This window comes from Protopterus annectens, chromosome 6.part0 (genome assembly GCF_019279795.1).
Source record: "Protopterus annectens isolate FY-2018-M chromosome 6.part0, PAN1.0, whole genome shotgun sequence".
NCBI classification, from domain to species: Eukaryota; Metazoa; Chordata; order Ceratodontiformes; family Protopteridae; genus Protopterus; species Protopterus annectens.
Window position 1 is genome coordinate 229,135,289 of NC_056737.1, and position 22,803 is coordinate 229,158,091.

The window sequence follows — 22,803 nt, forward strand, 5'->3', positions numbered from 1 at the left end:
CATTCATAAAGTTCCAGTAAACATAAAGTACCCAGGAAGCTACAGTTTCATAATTCTTCTATACCCTTTTGATAAACAATGCTATGCTTTCATGTCTTACCCCCTAAGTTTTGTTGACAGGAAAATCTGAAGTAATACTATGATAAAGCATAATTACTCCTTCAAAAGTAGAAGTCACATCTCAAGTAACAACATTATGATTATAACTATGTAATATAGGTCTACATTGCTGAGTCTCCTTCTCAGTTCCATCCTTGAGTGATAGCTGTGGTATCATCAGCTGTAATGAAACACCTTTATTTCTATGATGTAGAAATTCAGAATGCAGTAAATGCATCTATATATTTTCTGCTGCAATGCATACATTTACTTTTGCCAGCTGAATAGTACTTGTATTTACATATTTAATAACAGCAAGCTTGGGAAACTATGGATTTATTTATCAAAACTAATTAAACAACAAGTTTATATAAGCATATATTGGATAAAATGAGACACATTAGTTTAAATTTCTAGTACTACATTTAGATCATGAACGTGTTAGAGATGATGATATAAAACAGAAATTGGAAATAATCTATATAAATGGGCTGTTTCCTATTACTTTGTTGATGCTGTTATCTAAATGATTGATCTTAGCTACAATTGTATTAAGTAATTTCGCATAACTTATGAAATTTAAAGCTGTTGCTATCAATATGAAACCTCTGCATTCCTGACTTTAAGGGCTGAGGTCATGACTGAAAAGGGGCTTTGCACCACCTCATCTATCCGGTCAACAAACAGGAATAGATCAATAACAAATAAATAAACTATCTTACATGTAGATGAATATCCAGTCCTGAATGGCTAAGTAAGTATAAAATGAATGTTGTAAGTCAGAGAAATTAAGAATTGAATGAGTAAGTAGTGATGTAATTTGTTAAGATCATGCGATTGGTATTTTTAATTATATAAGCTTATCTATTTAGTCATTTTCTGTAGCCAGAGGAATCAGCTTGCAAATCTTGTTGTTTGAATTAATTTTAATAAATAAAGCCATGGTTTCAGAACTTGCTGTTTTTTTTTTTTGTTTTTTGTTTTTTGCTGGATTTTGATTTTGCTCAGATTTCACCTGTTATGGCTTCTAAATACATATATAAGCTTTCTGTTATGTTTAATCTGAATTGGTAGGTCTAGAAATGTAACTAGATTCAGGCAAGCTGCAGTTGCAAAGTAAGTCAGTATATGACCTCCAACCTCTTTGCCAAAAAAAATTACTTTTAACTGTAATCAAGCTCTGTTCACAATAAAAGACTGCTGTGTAATAAGAGTTAACTACGAAGTGAGCAAAACACACAATTTCAGAGTTTGTTTCATGGCAACAGATGAAGAAATATATAGAGAAAGAGATGAACGACATCTAACTAGAACAGGCAGTTTATCACAGTTTCATATAAATTTGTAACTAAAATATTTTTGTAGTTAATCTAATTTAAACTAGGTATTACTATTCTAGGCTTGTGTTTTCCCACTGAGTAAACAGCTCATGCTTGGCTTGTGTTTTCCCAGTGAGTAAACAGCCCATACTTTACAGCTTCCTTGAACACTGATGAGATAACAAACTGAAACACCCCTTAGAGTTGCATACTCCTATAATGGCAAGGGTTTATGCTGGGATCTCTGTTCTGTAAGCACTGAGTTCTGAATAAGTAGAGCTTTATTATACCATAAAATATTTGTTGGAGTCTTGTGATATTTATTTGTACACACAAGTTATAATGATTGTTACAGCTTAGTCTTCCTATGTATTACAGTTATGATTTTAGAACTCCATTACATCATCTATTTTGCAATTTTTGAAAAAAAAATAAAAACAAAAAGCAGTAAGTGACATCATTACATTTTAAAAATATCCAAACCAAAACAAATTATATGTGATTCCAGCAGAATAAATGACTAAATAAGAAGTCTGCAGGTGATTTCCCATCTAGAGTTCATGTACTTTTAAACAGATAATCATTTTAACTTGTTCTGAACTTAACTGCACCTTTCCCCATTAGATAATCTCTTGTGTTGATTTCTGGCCTAAGCAAAATAATGTAGCACTTAGGAGCAAATATACAAAGCAGCAGTCCAGCTCCTGAGGATACAATTGCAAAAATTTCCACAGCTACCATATACTTCCCTTGTGTGCTGAGGTAGGCTGGAATAAATGATATCCACACACTAACAAATACCAGCATACTGAATGTGATAAATTTAGCCTCATTAAAGCTGTCTGGGAGCTTCCGGGACAGAAATGCAACAATGAGGGTTATGAAAGCTAAAAGGCCCATATAGGATAACATACACCAAAATGCCACAGGTGAACACTCATTGCATTCTATAATTATTCTCCCTGTTACAGAAGATGTATTTTCATTTTGAAATGGAGGAGAGAGAGTTAACCAAAAAACACATATTATTATCTGAACAGCTGTACAGAATATATTTAACATTTTTGGCAATCTAGGTCCTGAATATTTCCGTATGTTACTGTTTGGCTTGCTTGCACTGAAGGCAATGACCACTACAATAGTTTTGGATAAAACACAAGAGATAGACAATGTAAAAATAATGCCAAATACAACTTGGCGAAGCATGCATGTATTATGTGTAGGGCAGCCTATAAATATTAATGAAGACAGGAAGCAAAACATGAGACTAAATAAAAGCAAATAGCTAAGCTCCCTGTTGTTGGCCTTGACAATAGGTGTATGATGACATTTTATAAAGATTATTATGACAGCAACAGTGACCAATGCCAGGAATATGGAAACTGATGTTAATGCTGTACCAAGTGGTTCTTCATATGAAAGAAATTCAACTACTTTCTTTATGCACTTGTCCTGTCTTTCATTAGGCCAACCATCTTTAGGGCATTTCAAGCAAGCAACAGAATCTGAAAATAATGGAAGACAAGGGTTAAACTCAAGTTTTAAGTTTTATTGTATGCTATTTTAAGTGATATATTAATTGCTTTTTCACAAATATAATTGTCAATTAACTTGAATCAAGCAAACAAAAAAAATCCTGGAATAAAATAGACATGCAAGAAATATTATACCACTTCACAAATTGTCACACTGACTTTTATCAAGAAAATCAAATTCCAGTGAAGAACAAATATTTGAATTTATTAAAAATACTGACAATAATGAGCTACCAATTGTAAGTACTACATCATGATATACAAAGTAACCCGTCGCAATTTTTTACAGTGATTTTTATCAACAATATTCACATTCACATAAGAGAAAAAATGATTTTATTAAAATGATTATGAATATTGAGTTATATGAGGGAACTATTAAATCAATAAATATGAATACAGCTTATGAACTTATAAATTAATAAATATATTAAAAGCCAATAAGGCTTCAGAAAGTGGTAACATAATGGTAGAAATATATCAATATATCACTGTAGAAGTTGTTACTTTTTATCAGATAAATTTAATTTGATTTAAAAAAAAAAAGAAATATCTCCAAGCAAATATAAAATAATGATTCTTACAGTGGTGTAAAGACCAAGATGACTAATAAATGTTGACCAAACTATGTATGACTTTAATTAAGAAACAAACTAGAATGATTAATAACCAAGTAAATTCATTACAGTTACATGTGTTTTATATAAAAAGCCAAGCCCTATAATATTTAAAAAACAATAATAATATAAATAGCCCACATATGTATAGCTATATAAAACACATACCTGTTTAACATAATAACAGTTTATTGAGGAATAAGGCAAAGCTACTTGTCACATTCATTACTATTTCTAACACCATTAATGGCAGAAAAATGCCAATAGAGCCATTAGCTAATACAACAAAATCAGCAAAAGATGGAGGCTTATAATGTGAGTAATGATATTTAAAAATAGCTTTATCTGCAAGTAAATTTTTTAACAGCTTTGAAACCAAATGAACGAAAATGAAAGTATATTCTCTATACACAGTTTATTAAAATGAATTAATATCAGTTTTAGAATGTAATCACACAGAAGCTTATACACTGGTTAATACAAAGTAATCAATTTCCCATCTGAGTAAAGATTATCAATTATAAAAATGACTGTATGACCGGAAATAATATAAATAATGAAAACTAGTTCATGAATACTTACAAAACAACAAATAATAATAATAAAAAAACAAAGAAATTAAGAAATATTATATTTGCATTTATATAAACCTTTTACATAAAAATCTTTATAAAATCATATTTTTATAAAATATCTTGAAAAAATAAAGTATCTTTATAAAATCATATCAGAATTCAAATAAAAGGGGCGTGGCCAAGATTGTGAGCTGGTAGCAGCATATTCTCTTAGCTCTCTTACTTCAATACTATTTCTGACAGGAATTTTAAGAAATAAGAAACAAATTGAGGACTATTCTACTATCAATCAAATTCTAATACCTTGTAGCATATATTGAAAAACTTTTTGTTACCTAATATCAAAAAATTCCTGTCAAGTTAAGCAGCAGAAAGCAAACACCATCAGCACTTTAGAATGAGTCATTTAAAAAACTCATCACAGGAGTCTTCTCTTAAGAAGGAACTACATTCAGTTTTATCTAATATCCAGGATTTGTCACTAAAAATTGACAAGATTGATAACAAACTGGACAATTTCAAGGATAAATGTTCCCAACAACTGGAACAACTTCAAGAAATAGTTATGCAGCAAAAAGGACAGATATCAGCTATGGAACAATCACTAAATGATATGGACTCTAGACTCATGGAAGAAGAACATCAAACAGTGATTTTATTAAAACAAAACACACATCTACTGAAAAAATTAGACAACTTAGAAAACAAAACTAGGAGGAACAACATCCAAATATATGCGTTTATATCATGGTATCGAAAGATGAAAATAGCGAATGCTATTTCATCGGCCCCAAAACATCTAAACATGAAAATATCAAACATTCAGAATAGCAAATTTTTTCCCATGGAAAAAATTTGCTGCTCCAAATCACACATACACAACATAAGCACATCAAACAAACAGCAACCACACACATACACTTAAATTCCTACATCTAATGCTACACTAAACTAAACATACACTACTATCTACCCACTTACCTTAACTCAAACCCTAACCCTAATTCCGTCACTATCGCACACTCACCTAACCCGCACCCGAACCCTAACTCACTTAAACCACCCCTAACCCTAAAGTCTGTCACTATCGCACACACACCTAACCCACGACCTAACCCTAACTCACTTAACCCGCCCCTAACCCTAACGTACAAACAATCACACACTTACCTGAACCCAACCCATAACTTTCCACCACAGTGCTAAGAATAGCGAAGCCACAGAAATAGCCAACTGAATTCTTTCCCGAGGAAAAAATTCGCTGTTCTGCAGCTTCGCTAATCTTAGCGTTCACTGAACAGTGTTCGATATCAGAACATTCAAAGTTTTAATACTTCGATGTTCTGATATAGACTCGAATATATAGACTACCTGAGAAAACTGAAGGAGACAATCTAATTAACTTTCTCACATCCTGGATTCCTGACATACTGAAATTACCTCAATTACTTTCATATGGCATTGAGCATGCCCACAGATCATTAATAGCCTTAGGAAAATAAACCAAGATCCATAATTGTAAGACTTTTTTTCTACTCAAGATAAAGAACTTATACTGAGAAATGCCTGGGCTAACTCATCTATTAAATTTCAAGAAGCTTTAATCAGATTTGACAATGACTATTCCATAACTGTGGTCTCTAAGAAAATAGAATTCCTTCCTTTAATAAAAGCTCTAAAAAAGAAACTGCTGAAAACATATTTACTATTTCCAGCAAGACTGAAAATCTTCCTTCCAGAAGGAATAAAAATATTTGAAACAATTGAATTAGCAAAAAAATGCCTTTCTAACATCAATGTTTTAACTCAAGAGGAGGCAATGGACTGGACTAATAGTACACCAAAAAGAATTGCAGAAAAAAAACATTTGGAAACTGTAGAACAAAAGAAAAAAAAATGAAGGACAAATAAATATATAAAATGTATATAATTTAAAGATGCTTAGATAACAAACCAAACTGTAACAACTAAACTTTCTATTATGAAAGTCACCTATTAAAACAGATACCTTTACAGTTATTCTTTTACTCACTTAAAACTAACAAAACTCTTCTCTTATTATCTATGATGTAACTATAGAAGTAATATAAAATTAAAAAAGTCTTTTTATATTATATTAAAAAAGAGAAATGAATGGCATCTATATAGTATATACTTGATATGCAGTTTAAATGAGACAGCTTTGCTAAATAACTTAGACTAATCACTAAATGTTAAAAGTATTACAAAAATGCTCAGAGTGATATGTCTACTGAAAAACATTGCTATTTAATAGGAAGACAGGCTTTGATTGGTATACTTAATGTATAGTGAGTGCTTGGATTTGATTATCTGTGGATGCTGTGTGTCTGGGTATTGCTAATACATTGTTTTAACTGTTTTATTTAAAATAACTTATAAAGAATTAACAGAAAAGTTTTCTGATAATCACTCTGTATATGTTGTGCTTTACATGTCCAAAACAGAGCCAGTGGCATAATTTACTTTCCAGATGGTTTCTAACCCTTTAAAATTCATAATATTGTGATTATTACTTGTATTTAAAAAGATTATAACAGTAAGCATTAAAGTAATGCAACATCATGAGCCATACCTTCCCCTTTGACAATTTTGAGCATAATTAACTTCCTGCCATACTCATGAGCCATTTCTCTCGTACCCTGTGAAGCTGCAATGGTATTTCATCATCAAAAGCCACTGCAAGCTTGTTTAAACACTTCTGGCACTCTCAGACTGCTCGAAGGGTTTTGAGCAGCAAGTGTACATGGAACAAACTGAAATAAAATGGCTCAAAACTATATAATAAAAAATAATGGTACTAACAACATAAAAATAAGCCATGATGGCTTAAAAAACTAAAAAGAAAAAAGAAACCCAAAACGAACTCTGCATACATTATCCATAAAGCAGAGCAGACAAAGAGTAAAAGCTGTTTACCTACAAAAGATCTGTTTTAGCATAAACAAAAGCAGACTTCTTGTTATCAAAGTAAACAAACAGTCTTATGGGAAATTACACTTCCATTTTCAGTGGGACATATCATTATATAAAATTAAAAGTCTCTTATGAAAAATCTTTGCTCAAAAGATTATTTTATTGATTTTCTCATACTTTACATAACAAAACTCTCCAATCATAATAATGTCATTATGACATTAGTTATAATCAACAGATTTTTTTGTAATAATGAATGGTCATAAGTATACTGAATAATATACATGTATAGTAATGCAGGTGGAGGAAGAGAGCAAAGAATAAACACACAGACAAAATTAGCAGCATTGTAATGCTTGTAATTAGAGTCTAGTCTTTCTACTGAAAGCAATTGAGATTAACGCATTGAGTACAAGAGTAATTACTAACCTACCGACAAGTGAGGATACAAAGACGTTTGATCCTACAATTGTAATGATATACTTCAATCCTTTAATGTTGGAAATCTGTATAAAACCAAAAATAATGAGAGGACAAACCCTGAAAACAGAGATAAATTCTGAGTATCGCTTTTATAAACTTAGAAAACCAATAGAATAAAATGTATTATACCATGACCCCCCCCCCCAAAACGTGCACGCTGATTGGCCAGCGTGCACATTGTAAATCGAGTTATACTAATGGAAAAAGGTCCGGTCGCCCGGACTTTTTTCCATTAGTATAACTCTACTTTTAAAACACTGTCTCGCTATGTTAAATGGGTTTAACATAGCGAGACAGCTTTAAAATAAGCAACGGAGATCCGTTGCTTTTGCCCACAGCTCTGATGTACTGCGCAGGCGCGCAGTACATCAGAACTGCCGCGGATGCCAGACATCTGCGGAAGGGCAGTAGACAGGCATTATACTATGCCATTATTTAAGAAAAGTAATAGTTTCTTTACTTAAATAATGTCATGGTATAATAGCAATAACCCACTTCTGGGTGTGGGTAATGCTGTATTTACCCACGGTTGGCTTTGTGGGTAAATCCAGCATTACCCACACCCAGGCGTGGGTTATTGCTATATTATATTACCATGTATTTTTTGAAGTCTATAAAGATACATTCATAAACCTCTAACATATTTTATTTATGAAGTGACTGTTCCAGTCACTACCAGATTGAGATTAAGTTGATTGTAATAAAATACAGTAGTAGTAGCATGGTAATATCACAACTCTTTCAATGTATTAACATATCTCTAAGCTGCATCATTACTTCCCCAAGAATAAAAGACGCCTACAACTAATATAATACCCTTCCTAATTGTATGATATGTGACATTTGTAAAGTTAATTATATACTCATATACAGCTACCAGAATCATATATGGTATGCCTAATGCATTATAATGGATGTTGACTTAGCAGAAAATATGACTCTCACACCATAAGTAAAGGGAGTTGATTCTATGGATGTAATTAATCTGAAAAGTTGTGATAATAAGAGAGTAAAAATGAAAAAAATATAAACAAATGGACATACTCTCAAATAGTGATACCTAAAGAGTATAGAATATACTGAAATTTACTATGTATACAAAACAAAGGGGGAAAGTCTCGTTAAAGGATAACCTCATATGATTGTAGAGTAACTTAATACTTCACATTCTGAACATATATAAGTATAAAATCATACTATTAGATATTGAAAAGGCTTCAATAGCCAACAATGGAACTGGAAAGAAGGTGACACTGTATGAAAGTTAACAAGAATTTACTTCAAATGTTTTTGGATATGAATTTGTCAATGATTGAATTACTTGTCTAGGTGCACTTATTTTGAAATATACACCTTTTATGTATATTATAACTAAGTATGTTGTACTAGTCGAAAGTTATGATTTTTACTTTAAGAGTTCCGCATTAAGAGAATTAACTCAAGCTCAAATGCATACTTTATTTGGAGATTATTTAACTGTTACAAAACCTTTTACATTGTAACACATGCTGAATTTTAAACATTCATAATAAACTTAACATACCTACAAAAACAACCAGGTAGTCAGTTATTAAATATATTTAATAGTGACAGTTAGAAACATTGCTTGGGTAGTTAAACTATTCAGGCAAGAGGTATTATACCTCATGTTGTTGATTGTTGGGTTTACAAATAAAATAGTTAAACTTAATAATTTTGTATTTTTTAGAATTTTTGTGCTTTTTGCAAATGTGCATACTCTAATAATATATCATAATGTGATAACTTCTCCAATAATATATTTAAAATTTCAAAAGACATGCAACTATACTTTGCATAACCTCAGATCTATATTAAAAAATAAATGTTTGTCAATTAACGTCAATGGTTTAAATAATAATATCAAAAGAAAAAGTTTGTTCAAATACATAAACTTGCATAACCCACACTTGGTATTTCTCCAAGAAACACATCTTTTAGAGGAAGATAAAGACAAATTCAACTCTAATTGTTACACTTTACTGGCAAACTCCCACTTTAAACAGAAAAGGAGAGGAGTAGCTATATTATTAAAGAATACATTGCTTGCTCCTAAAATAATAAACATTTATCAAGATTCTTCAGGAATGTCCTGCTTAGTATCAATTGAAATAAATAGCAAAAATTATACATTTGCAAATATTTACTGGATTCCAGTGGTTGGAATAAAAACAGTAAACCAGCACTTAGAAGAAATAATACACCTTACAAATGGTAGTTTAATAAATGTGGGATACTTCAATTGCATTATGGATGATCAAGATACTGACACAAAATGTAAAAGGAAAAAAAATATTCCACATCAAGAGCTTAAAAAAAGTTTATTGAAACTGCAATTATTAAAGATATTAATACATTTGCTGAACCTAACTCACTATTTTTACCTTCTATTCACATAGACATAAAACTAACTCTAGATGAGATAAAGTATATATATATATATATATATATATATATATATATATATATATATCAAATGACTTAATAACAAAATTAGAAGGATTTAAAGTTATAACATGCCCTTTATCAGATCACAACACATTAATATTTGAAATGGAACTTGAACCTATGCAATCAATACCCATTACTAGAATGCTATCATATATACCAAAACTAAAAGACTTTAAAGATTTCTATTTAAATGAAATACAAACTTTTCTTGAAATAAATATGACTAAAGATATATCAGAAATTTACATTTGGGACTCTCTAAAAGCATATATCCATGGCAGAGTACTATTTTGGTATATTAATAAAAGAAAAACACGGAACAAAGATATGATGGAACTACAAAATAAAGCAGATAAAATCAAACTTGAAATACAAAAATGTAATTCAGATTTAATAATGGAGGTGGCCCAAATTAAAAATAAATACTCTGAGATACTTCAACACAAAACTATGATTAATCTAGAAAAAATCTAATTAAATTCCTATTCTATGAACCCTACTAATCAAAGGCAATTAGCAAACAGAACTAAAAAAATTATTAAATCTAAATAAAGAAAATAAATTTGTAATCCCCATACTAAAATAAATTCACTGATTTAAATAGCACATTAGAAGCCTTCAGACTTCATTATAACACATTTGATTCTACAAATCCCCTGACCTCTCCAGTTGATAAGATTAAAAAAAGTTTAATAAAAATATACATACTAGATTAACACAATAGCATATACTAAATATCAACAAACCAATTAATATTGCAGAACTTAAATCACAAATTAGCAAACTTAAAACAAAGCTCCTAGACCAGATAATATATTACCAGGAAATGTACAAATTAATGGCAGCATAATCTTTATCTTTACTTTTAAAGGTACACACTACAGTTAAAGAAGAAATAATTCTATCCCCATCTTGGAAATATTCATTAATATTTCCAATAAAAAGGGACAAAGATGAAAGATTGTGTACATCCTATAGACCAATAATATTATTAAACATAGATTATAAAATGTTTGTGGCAATCTATACAAATAGAATCCAACATTTTCTTCCCATTTTAATACATGAAGATCAAACGGAGTTTATAAAAGGAAGAAATACCTATGACAATATTAAAAGAATAATAACATTAATCGACCATAATAAACTTTGAGATATAGGTATGACTATAGTCTGTCTAGATATAGACAGCAGTTTTGACTCTGTTAATTGGAATTATTTGTTAGTTTTGTAGGAATATAAATTTACGATGGGCTTTATAACACTCATAAAATCTCTATATGAAAACACCCGAGTCTATGTCAAATTAGGATCCCATAGATCAGGACCTGTTAATATTATGAAAAGAAATAAACAAGGCTGCCCCTTATCACCTCTGTTATTTGAACTTTTGATGGAACCCTTTGCAAATAGCATCAGATTAAACACTAAAATTAAAAGTATAGAAACAGTCAGAACACTAAACTTAAAACTGCAATTGTTTGCAGATGACATAGTTTTCACATTAACTGATTTGAATAATTCCTTACAAGCCTTGTTTGATTCGATATCTATATTTCAAAGCATTTCTGGACTACAGTTCAATGAAAATAAAGCAAAAATTATACTTACAAATAGCAAAAGTAATCATATAAATCAAAGAAAATCAATAAATATGTTGTAATGGATAGCAGACTCCAGTATTTAGGTAGTCATTTATCAGATGATTTACAGGATTTAATCTTATTTACTACAATTCATTACTAGATAAGATAGAATTAATGATAAAAAATTGGAACAAATATATATTCACAATGAAAGATAGGTTATATCTAATCAAATAAATTATTTTCCTAAGTTATTATATCTCATACAAGTAAATCCCCCCCCCCACCAAACAGATTATACAGAAATATAACAAATTTATATCAAATTTCCTATGGTAACCAAACAGGCCCAAAATAGCATTAAATAATCACTTAATGAACTGGGAGGATTGGGGAATACATTTACCAGCTACAGAGACTTACATACTTTCTTCTATAGTTAAAATATAATGATATGGTTAAATTCTTCTTATATATCTACATGGAAACAATTACAAGAACAGATTTGGCTAGAAGCTATACAAAACCAAAGACAAGAACACTTATCCATATTATATAATTCATTATATTGGATGCTTAAAGACTGTAAATTAAAAAACAAAGCCATAACAATTCCATCTAATTACATAATCCTTACAATATTAAACTTTAAAAAAATTGTCACTAAAAATCCTAGCATAAATTCTTGGCTCTTCTCTCTTTTTCCTATAACATTCACATCCAATAACCTGGAAATATTGCAAACTCATAGGGTCAACATATTAAAACAAGATGAACTATTATTCTGGAATCAGTGGTTGGATCAAAAGAAGATACTATCCTTTAGTCAAATAATAAACAAATTTAATATTGATAAAAACGTGGTTGTCCTCGTGACGCCCATGCCTTGGCCCAGCAATCATGGAGCCTCAATCCTCACCACTAACACCAGTGAAAGGTATCTCATATAGGAGGAAAGGATAACAAATACACACAGTAAAGTGCAATTTCCCTTAAGAGCACACAGAGATCATAGTCAGTCCAGGGCTGGTTGCACCCTTATTCTCCAGATCCCCAGTAAGACTCCCCACTGGCACAGCTATAGGGTCCAGATCTCAGCCAGCTGGGCAAGCTAAAATCTCCAGCACCCTCTCTGTCCAACCAGTGCTTTGTGTCCCTGCCCAAGTAGCTGACACACACACACACTTTGAGATAAGAGTTTATACAACCACACAGACACTTATGGGGAAGTCTGGCACAGGTTCTCCAGCTGTGCCCCTTTTACCCAGACTACATGGTAGAAATCACTGCCAGCACCAAGCTAATATTTATCACCTACCCAAGGCCCTTAAGCTGTGCCAGTGGGGAAACCATGTACCAATGCTCCTGACAATATCCCTTCTTACTTTCTCAGTGCTGCCGCTAAAACTCTTGCCTACCCCATTAGCATCTTAATAAACCGCTCCCTTCAAGAATGCACAGTTCCCCAAATCTGGAAACAAGCTTTTATTATACCTCTACACAAAGGGGGTAACAACAATAACATTAGCAATTTTCATCCCATAGCCATCCTGTCCCCCATTTCTAAACTCCTTGAAAAATGTGTCCAACTTCAACTTCTTCCTCACCTCCTAGACAACCATCTCATTACCCCTACACAGCATGGTTTCAGACCTAATCATAGTACTATGACTGCCCTCCTCTCCTTCCTTGAAACTGTAAATAAAGCCCGTGACTCTGGGCAAATTGTATCCACTTTGCTTCTTGACCTCTCCAAAGCCTTTGACACTATCTCACACAACCTGCTCTTAACTAAACTTTCCAAACTCCACCTATCTTCCTCCTCTCTGAACTGGTTCTCTAGTTACCTTTCTAACAGAAATCAAGCTGTAAAATGGAAAAAAGTAACCTCCTCCTTCCTTAGTACCCCCACAGGAGTGCCACAAGGCTCCATACTGGGCCCTCTTCTCTTCAATATATTTATAAATGACTTCTACAAATCAATTCCTTCCTCTAGCATCATCCAATATGCAGATGATTCTACTATCATCTGTTCTGCCTCTTCTATCACTACACTACAAAAACTTACCCAAGATGCTTTCTCTTCCACAGAGCAATGGATGCTAAGTAATCATCTAGTTCTCAATGCCACTAAGACCAAACTTATGTTATTTACTCCTTCAAAAGTTATCCCTCCAGACATAACTACATTCTTAATTACCAGTCAAAACAACTCACCCCTTGAAATAGTATCAGAAACTAAACTACTTGGGGTCCAAATTGACAACCTACTTAAATTCAACTCCCACCTCCAAATAAACATTAAAAAAACACATCAAAAACTTGGCATGCTTTATAGACAGAAAGCCTACCTCACATCTGACACTAAAATCTCTCTCTCTACCTCCTTTCTTATCCCCTCCCTTCTCTATGGTGTCCCACTACTAACTAATCTTCAGTCCTCATTAAAAAAACAGCTTACTTCCTGCTATAACAAAATTGCAAAATTCGCCACCAGCCATAAGTCCTCTACTCACCACTGTGTCTCCCTCCATAAGCTAAAATGGCTAGAACTTCCCAATCAACTAACTTACACCCAACTAACTCTAGCCCATAAGCTTATTCTAAACCCCTCACTCTGTCCCTCCCTTTCCTCTGCCTTTAAAATCCACCTACCTAGCAGAATTCTAAGGTCAAACAATCAAAATCTACTTGAAGTGCATAAACCTACTTATCCACCAGGAAAAAACCTTCTTTCCTTCAGCCTCGCTCACCTCTGGAACTCCCTACCACCACTTATTCGCACCACCACTAACCACTTCACCTTCAAAAAGTCTCTCTTCTTATATCTAGCAACACAGTGGGAATGCTCTTGCTCCCACCCCACATAACTAACTCTACTAAATCTCCTTCAATACCATATCCTACTTTATGTACCTACTATCTATGTTCTCCAATCTCTATTAATTTGTCTCTATTACTTGTAGGTCACTTCTTAATTGTATTAACTGTTATGACTGCTATTATACATGTGATAAGTTTTGCTCTTTCCTGCCAAAATAGTACCAATAACTCTCTGTACCTAGATTGTTAATGTAAATTGTTGAATGTATATTTGCTTGTTTTGGAGCTTTTCTCCCTAGGACTCCATTGAAAACGGGTTCATTATGGCCCAATGGACTATCCTGGTAAACCAACTGCAATAAATAAATAAATAAATAAAAGGCTGTCCAATTATTACTGTGCAATATTATTATCCAATTAGTAGTATAGTCCAGGGCTAAAGCTATAGGAGTGGCTTTGTACAATTTTACCAAAGGCATGCAAGTACTCTTAAGAGTTTAAATTATCTCTACACAAAACAGTCACAGTTGAAAGCTTTAAAATATTTAATAAATAATAAAAACACAAGACAATACTTCTTACTACACAGTGCTAGTCAAGAGTTCAGAGATCACAGAGAAATACTTAAAATAATTCAGTAGTACAGCTCTGACATCACAGAAAAACACTTAGTTTAAACTTTTTAGTTTCTAGCTATTTCCAAGAGAAAACACACTTCTAAAATAATTTACATATAGAACACAGGCAGAATGCTTATGAGTTAGATGGTGAAGAAAAAACAAAAATAATTCCTGTGAGCTCTAATAATAAAAATATATATTCTTAAAGTCTTCAAGGAAGTTACTTTAGAGTATTTACACAAAGCGTATACACATTTTTTGAATGTTTTTAAGTGGTTACACTTTTAAATGTTAATTGATTTCACTAATTAATTGATGTTTCACTTAGCACTTTGTTATTTAATGTCTACTTGTGGGTGTAAATGTTATCTGAGGAAGCGTGGTTGTATCCACGCGAAAGCGCTTATCATCCCACTGTTCTTAAATAAAAAAGTTCAGTTAGACTTTAGGTCTGACTGACCCATTGGTGTTTAAAGTGTCTCCAATGCTCTCTTTGTCTTAATGGTGCTGATTCGCTGAACCCAGAAACAACAGTACTATAATTTCTTTTACCCCACGCATTAAAAGTAGATGAGCGAGTATAATTCCCTTTAATTGTAGAGGTGTTCCCTCTGTTGGCAAAATTACTATATGCACTGTGATTTTCGTAAGAAGTAAGATCGCGAGCTAGTTTAAGTTATTTGCGGCTGGTAACTTCAGCCGTGTGATGCTCAAGCTCTTCATAAACAACTTCAAAAAATTCACAGGAATTTGTTTCACCCAACAAATCTTTTAATTCACTTTCAACAAGGACAAAATCACAGTGCATATAGTAAAGAAATTATAGTACTGTTGTTTCTGGGTTCAGCGAATCAGCACCATTAAGTGCACAACAGGTCATTGTTGATAACGGTGACCATGCTGAGGCTCAGCGGGGCACTAAAACTGTTAGTACCATTCTTGAAAATGAATGCAATGATAACATTTTAAGTAATAATGAAGTCAGCGATGTTAATGTTGAGAAAACAGTGAACATTAACAACAAAGACAAAGAGAGCATTGGAGACACTTTAAACACCAATGGGTCAGTCAGACCTAAAGTTAAAACCGGAACAAATATTTCTGCCAACATTTCAACTGTCTCTTCTTCTTTTTTCAACAAGAAGACCAATCATCACAGCAGGAACACTGTTCTGACCAGGAGTCGGACCTTCTTAGGGTCGAACTCATCAGGGGACGAGACTTAGATGGAACATTAGATCAATTTAGTATTATTAACTTGACTGAACATTGTTTTTCTGACTGTGAAGTTAGAATATTGAAGTATGGTTTAAATTTTATTCCAACCTCTAGGGCTAATTTCAGCAATACTATTATTGATATAAAGAAATTCACCAGAAAATTGAATTTATTTTATTTAATGAATTTTTTGTCAGATAAAGAGCATACAAACAAGGCTTTGATTAAACCTTCAGATTTCACCCCCACTTGCATCACACCATTAAGGTTTTCGAGGAACAATGCATTCAAGACATCACTCGAGTTCTGAATAATAAAAGTTACACTACTAATAACTTGAATAGGGATGAAAGGATGGCCCTCCAAAATCTAAAGTCACTTTGTAAAGATTTTAGGTTTATGAAAAGTGACAAGGGGGGCAATATAGTCATCATGAGCCAAGAGGCTTACAATAATAAAATGCTGGATATCATTAGTAACAGTGAAGAGTATGAAAGTATCAGCCTTCATGAAATTAAACGCAGGGTGCGTTTTATTCATTCTGAGTTATACGCACTATTCATGACAGGTGACATTACTCGAGACATTTATGATTTCTGCACAGTTCAAGAGCCACGTATTGGGGTTATTTTTGGTATACCTAAAACGCATAAGAACATAAATGATCCTCCCCTCAGACCCATTGTTTCTTCACCACATTCTGTAACTGAGGGGATTTCTTTAGTGGTTGATGCTGTGTTGGGGCCTATTTTGGCTGGTGAAATTTCATTCATTAAAGACTCGTGGCATTTTTTAAGCAAATTTGGGTCATTTTTGCAGGAAGGTGGGTTCGATCCCATGAGGCACATTATTTTTACTATTGATGTTGTCTCTTTATATACATGTATTCCGCACATCTCAGGGATAGATGCTGTCTGTGATTTTTTATTTAGAAAAAATTTTGGGTTGACTACAAATGCTATTTCCACTATCAGGTTATTTTTGGAAATCATTTTGGAGAACAATTTTTTCCTATTGGGACAAACTTATTATAGACAAAAGAAGGGGGAGGCCATGGGGTCTCCCGCTGCACCAGCTTTTGCTAATTTAGTCATGGCTTGGTGGGAGTTTGAGGTTATGCCTATTCTAAACCGGAAGTTTGATATCAAGTTCTATTGTCGTTTTATCGACGATTTATTTTTGGTAATAGAGGGAGATTCTTCCACTGTTGATTTTTTAGTTTCAGAAATTAACTCATCCTCTGACTATTTGAAATTTACTAAGGGATGTTCAGGGTTGCAGGCCAATTTTTTGGATGTGTTTCTTTATTGGGACAAAATCGAATCCAGATTTCATAGCAGGATTTACCGTAAAGAGACCTTTACAAATGGGTACCTGCATTACCTTAGCAATCATCCAAAGCATGTTGTTAAAAACATTCCTCGTGGTCAATTTATAAGAGCTAGTCGCATGACCTCAAAATTTTGTGATCTAATTGATGAATTTAACATAATTATTTCTTTATTTAGTCAGAGAGGATATTGTATCACTGAACTATTTAAGACAAAGGATGAGATTTTAAGTAGACGTTCTACTTCATTCAAAGCTTTATTAGATCATCCTATTTTGTCAGTTACAATTGACAATAGGTTAGATAAAAAGAATGACATCAATAAACACATTATGTGTTCATTAGATATGAGTTCTGACGGGGGCCAGATTAGACAAATTGTCATTAACAATCAGAGGATAATAAACGGCAATAATGACATACAAAAAATTTTGGGGAACCAACCATCTTTTGTTTTTAGGAATTATAATAATTTGAAGAAAATTTTGGAATTTCATGATTTTAATCAAATTAACTTGCACACGAATAAAATTGGCATGCACTGTTGCCATACCTGCAATATGTGCAGGTTTGTTTCTGAAGGTCCTTACATTAGGATAGAGACCATTGACAGAACCATTAAGGTTCCAGGATATGTTGATTGCAATTCCAAAGGGGTTGTTTACATAAGTTTGTGTTCAGGGTGCTCAGCTTTTTATGTTGGCATGACGACTAGATGTCTTAAAACCAGGATAAGGGAGCACATTTACAGTATTAAAACTAGGGATGAAAATAGTGCTCTTTTTAAACATTCAGTTGTTTGCACTTCTTTTAAAAAATTTTTATTTTCTGTTTTAGAAGTTGTACATTCTGATTTGAGAGCAGGTGACTACAAAAATTATCTGGAACAACGTGAGACTATTTGGCAAATTAAATTGAATTCAGACAAATTTCCAGGACTGAATGACACCATTAATGTAAAATGTTTTTTAAAATATAGGAAGTTACACGTTGATAAAGATAGCAATACAATGCTTTTGTTTACTTAATAACATAGTGTATATTTATTAATATGTATAAAGGTGTGTGTTAATTATTTTTAATTAATTGCCAATTTGTATGTAATTAGTATGGATATTTAAAGGCTTGTTGGTAATGACTTTTTTTGCATTCTGAGGAAGTCTTGTGACGAAAGCGGGTATTAAAATTGGAGTATGCTATTGCTGTTGGTTTTTCATCTCGTGCTGTGCTTTGGATTTTGTTTTTGTTTACACTACTACACTAAATAAAGCTAGGAAACTTTGCTATGTCATTAGATATACGAGTGATGTGAGAAGTTTAGAACAAATAATACGAAAAAACTGGAACATTCTCACCACTGATGAGTCAGTAATACGCCTAGTAGGGAACTATCCTAGTTTTTTATACAAAAATTGTGCAAACCTTAAACAAATTCTCTGTAAGGACTACCCTAAGATAGGTAAATATGCTAATGAGAGAATGGGAACCTTTCCTTGTAAAAAATGTAATAGATGTTCATATATATGTACTACTCAACCTTACATCCATCCCACCTTGAATTTTACAGTCTACTCTAGATTTTCTGCTACATGTTCTACAAAGAATTTGGTATATTTGGCTACTTGTGTTAAATGCATTGCATTCTATATAGGCCTCACTAAAAGAAAGTTATCTGATAGAATTTATGATCACCTTTATGAAATAAAAAGATCTTCTGATACTAATGCTTTGGCTTTACATATTAAAGAACACACAGACCATCGTTTTTGTTTTAGAGTCTTAGAGATAATTTCAATGAACTTAAGAGGTGGTGATGTGGGGAATCGTCTTGCAACAGCTGAGTTAAAGTGGATTTTAAGATTCAATGCACATAGTTACCCTGGCTTGAATACTTCTGTTTCCATAAAACCTATTCTAGAAGGTAGGAAACGTTAATTCAATGGAAGTTTATTTACTTATTAATTTTATTTACTTATTAATTTTATTTACTTATTCATTTACTTAGACATCTAGATATATTTAATTAGTTTTTTCTGAAATTAGTTTTTCCTGAAATTAGTTATTTCTGAAGTTAGTTATTTCTGAAATTAGTTATTTTTGAAGTCTGATAAACTTCACTTTAAATAAGTAGATAAATAAATAATTAAATAAATAAATAAACATGTAACTTTGTTAAGTAAATAAATAAATAAAAACTATTATTTATATATATTTGATGAATTACACATACATATTTAAAAACACATAGTAACTTCTTTTCATTTTATTTATATATATATATATATGTATACACCTTTATACACATATTTCTGTACATACATATATATGTATATCTTTATGTTGTTTAGGATCCCGAGATATTCATGCTGGTTAGGAATCTCTTTCTTAGGATTCCTTGTCATAGGTATTGGTTTATTTTATTTTATTTTATTATCACAATGAATTAAGCCATGGCTAAATTAAGTTAAAATGTGTTTAGATTGTTTGTTAGTTAGACATTTAATAGTTAGTATAATGGTGTACACATAAATGCCCATACTAGGGAAAATTTTTTAGAGATTTTTAATGTTTTTCAAAAAATTTTATAATGTCTCATATTAAGTAATGTGAGTGCATATTTAGTAGCCTCTTTTACCTTACTTAAATAAACATACATATATTTCAATGGGTTTATTTTTAAACGTTATTTTTAAACGTTATTTTTGAACGTGTTTTTGGGTGCAGTTCTACATGCGTTTTGTACGCACTTCGTTTGCATCTGTATGTGCGCACTTCATTTGCATCTGTTCATGTAGAGTTGACGGACGCACAGTGTAGAATATACATACATCTCTAATATGTTTAATGTTTAATGCTGAGTTTTATATTGAGCTCTACTATACTTAATTCCTGTGAGCTCTAATAATAAAAATATATATTCTTAAAGTCTTCAAGGAAGTTACTTTAGAGTATTTACACAAAGCGTATACACATTTTTTGAATGTTTTTAAGTGGTTACACTTTTAAATGTTAATTGATTTCACTAATTAATTGATGTTTCACTTAGCACTTTGTTATTTAATGTCTGCTTGTGGGTGTAAATGTTATCTGAGGAAGCGTGGTTGTATCCACGCGAAAGCGCTTATCATCCCACTGTTCTTAAATAAAAAAGTTTTTATTTTTCTACATGATCTGTGGATTATTTGGATTATTTGGATTTCTCTGAAATATTACGTTTCCATCTGTTACATCGTGGAGAGACCATTTTCTTGTTTTACATCATTTAGATGGTGAAGACAAAATGCTTAACAATCTCTGATTCTCTCTGTTTTTAAAATCACATTCCTGGTTCCCATTACATCATTTTTCACACTTCCCTAGGTTCCCAGGCTAACAGAAACTACATTTACATTCTTAACATCTCATTGTGTTATCTTGCAGCTGGTCAGGAAGCAGAGCAATAAAAATACATTTGCATGTTTAAATCTAGCAATTTAACTCTTGGTTAAAACAACAGAAAGAATGTTTTCACCTAGACTGTCTGGAGCCAACTTTAAAGATCAAAGACATAAAATGCTTGACTTAGCTTCCTTACAGCAGAGTGTACTGTTATTGCATTTTTTTTTTCAATTCCACATGTAACTCTATTTTTACTATTTAAGACAACAAGCCTGTGGTTTACATTAATATTTACAGATGACATAATTATCTATAAAATTATATCTGGCTAGGCTGTCAGCCTTCACAGTCCTTACAATCTTTAAGACAATATATAAAAATAAAAGATAATTAATGCAATTACCTATCAGACAGAATAGACCTAAGTTAATTGAACTCATATTAATTATTATTAATCAACCTTTTCAAGGTAACAGCTATCAAACATTTATAAAGTTGTTAAAAAAATCTATCATAAAAAAATCATACTGGAATTATTTTGTATCAATAAATGACCAGTTACCAAAACAAGAAGATAAAGAATCCATACTTAAATCTTCAAAATATACCACATTGTCACTTCAATGGCATTTATTTACTTGGAAATTTCTACACAGGAGCTTTCTTACTCCACATAAGTTTGTTTTAATGTTTGAAAATAAAGTGATGTGAAATAAAATTAAAGGCTAATTGGCAGCATGTTTTCTATAATTGTATATGTCTCAAAGAGTACTGGAATAACATTAATTATTATTTTCAGATTGTTTTTAATGACAGTTTTCATTTAACTAAGTCTTTAGTTCTGCTTAACACCCTTATACCTAAATGTGTTCCTTAAAAATATTTCAATTGTATAGACTCTGCTTGCTACTGCACATAATATTATTACTATTAATTGGAAAAATACAACTCCTCCATCAGTCAAGGTATTTAAAAAACTTGCTTTGACAGTTGGACAAATGGAAATTTCCACTTTAAGGAACAGAACCAACAGAATTACTACATACTGCAATAACTGGCAGACTGTAATGGAAATACTGGAGAAGAATGATATGAGTGCACAATAATGTAAAATCTTTTATAACAATGTAAAAAGTATTACTTGTTTTCTATAAGCACCACTGTAAATAGTTTCTTTTCAGTTTTTGATGTTATACTGTTGTTTATTATGTTATAGTTATGATTTTCCTTATTATGAACAAATATTTCTATTGTAAACCATTATATGGATTTCTATTTTACAAACGCATTCAAAACATATTTTATCATAGTTTGTTTTTCATATATGATTAAATGATTTACAAAATAGATAAAACAATTTAAAGGGGAAAAGAATTCAAATAAAAGAAGGTGTGTGATTTTTAGATGTTGTTGTATCTGCAACAGCACTGTTAACTAAAATAACACTTTATTCAATGGCACAGCAATGTGAAACTGCTTAAAAATCATTAACTGCTAATGCTGCTTTAAGCTCTATTTTTTTATATATAAAAATATTTAGTAACAAAAGTAAAGATAATAACCTTAATTATTTATTTTTGCAATAATTACATGTAACGCCCAAAATTCTAAATGCATCAACAGAATATTCAATTAATTTACATATTTAGTACTTAAAACTCTTATCATTAAAACAACTAATGCAATGATATTATCAATACAAAGTACTATAGGGTTCATGCTGGTAATACAATGGAGTTTATTTACACTTCTCTGACAAGGACAAAGAATGGAATGAAATGGGTTTCAAAGTTTGGGCTAATTATTTAAAATATATT

General features: G+C 31.7%; 1 protein-coding gene across 1 annotated transcript in view; it reads right to left on the reverse strand.

Moving 5' to 3' along the window:
• Nucleotides 1-967: 967 nt before the first annotated feature.
• Nucleotides 968-22,803, reverse strand: part of LOC122803816 (extracellular calcium-sensing receptor-like) — a 156,387-nt gene continuing 134,551 nt past the window's right edge. The window contains exons 5-6 of the mRNA XM_044073502.1: nucleotides 2,030-2,923; nucleotides 968-1,056 (exon numbers count right to left, since the gene is read on the reverse strand). Coding sequence (XP_043929437.1) covers nucleotides 968-1,056; nucleotides 2,030-2,923 — 983 coding nt within the window. The remainder of the gene's footprint in view (nucleotides 1,057-2,029; nucleotides 2,924-22,803) is intronic.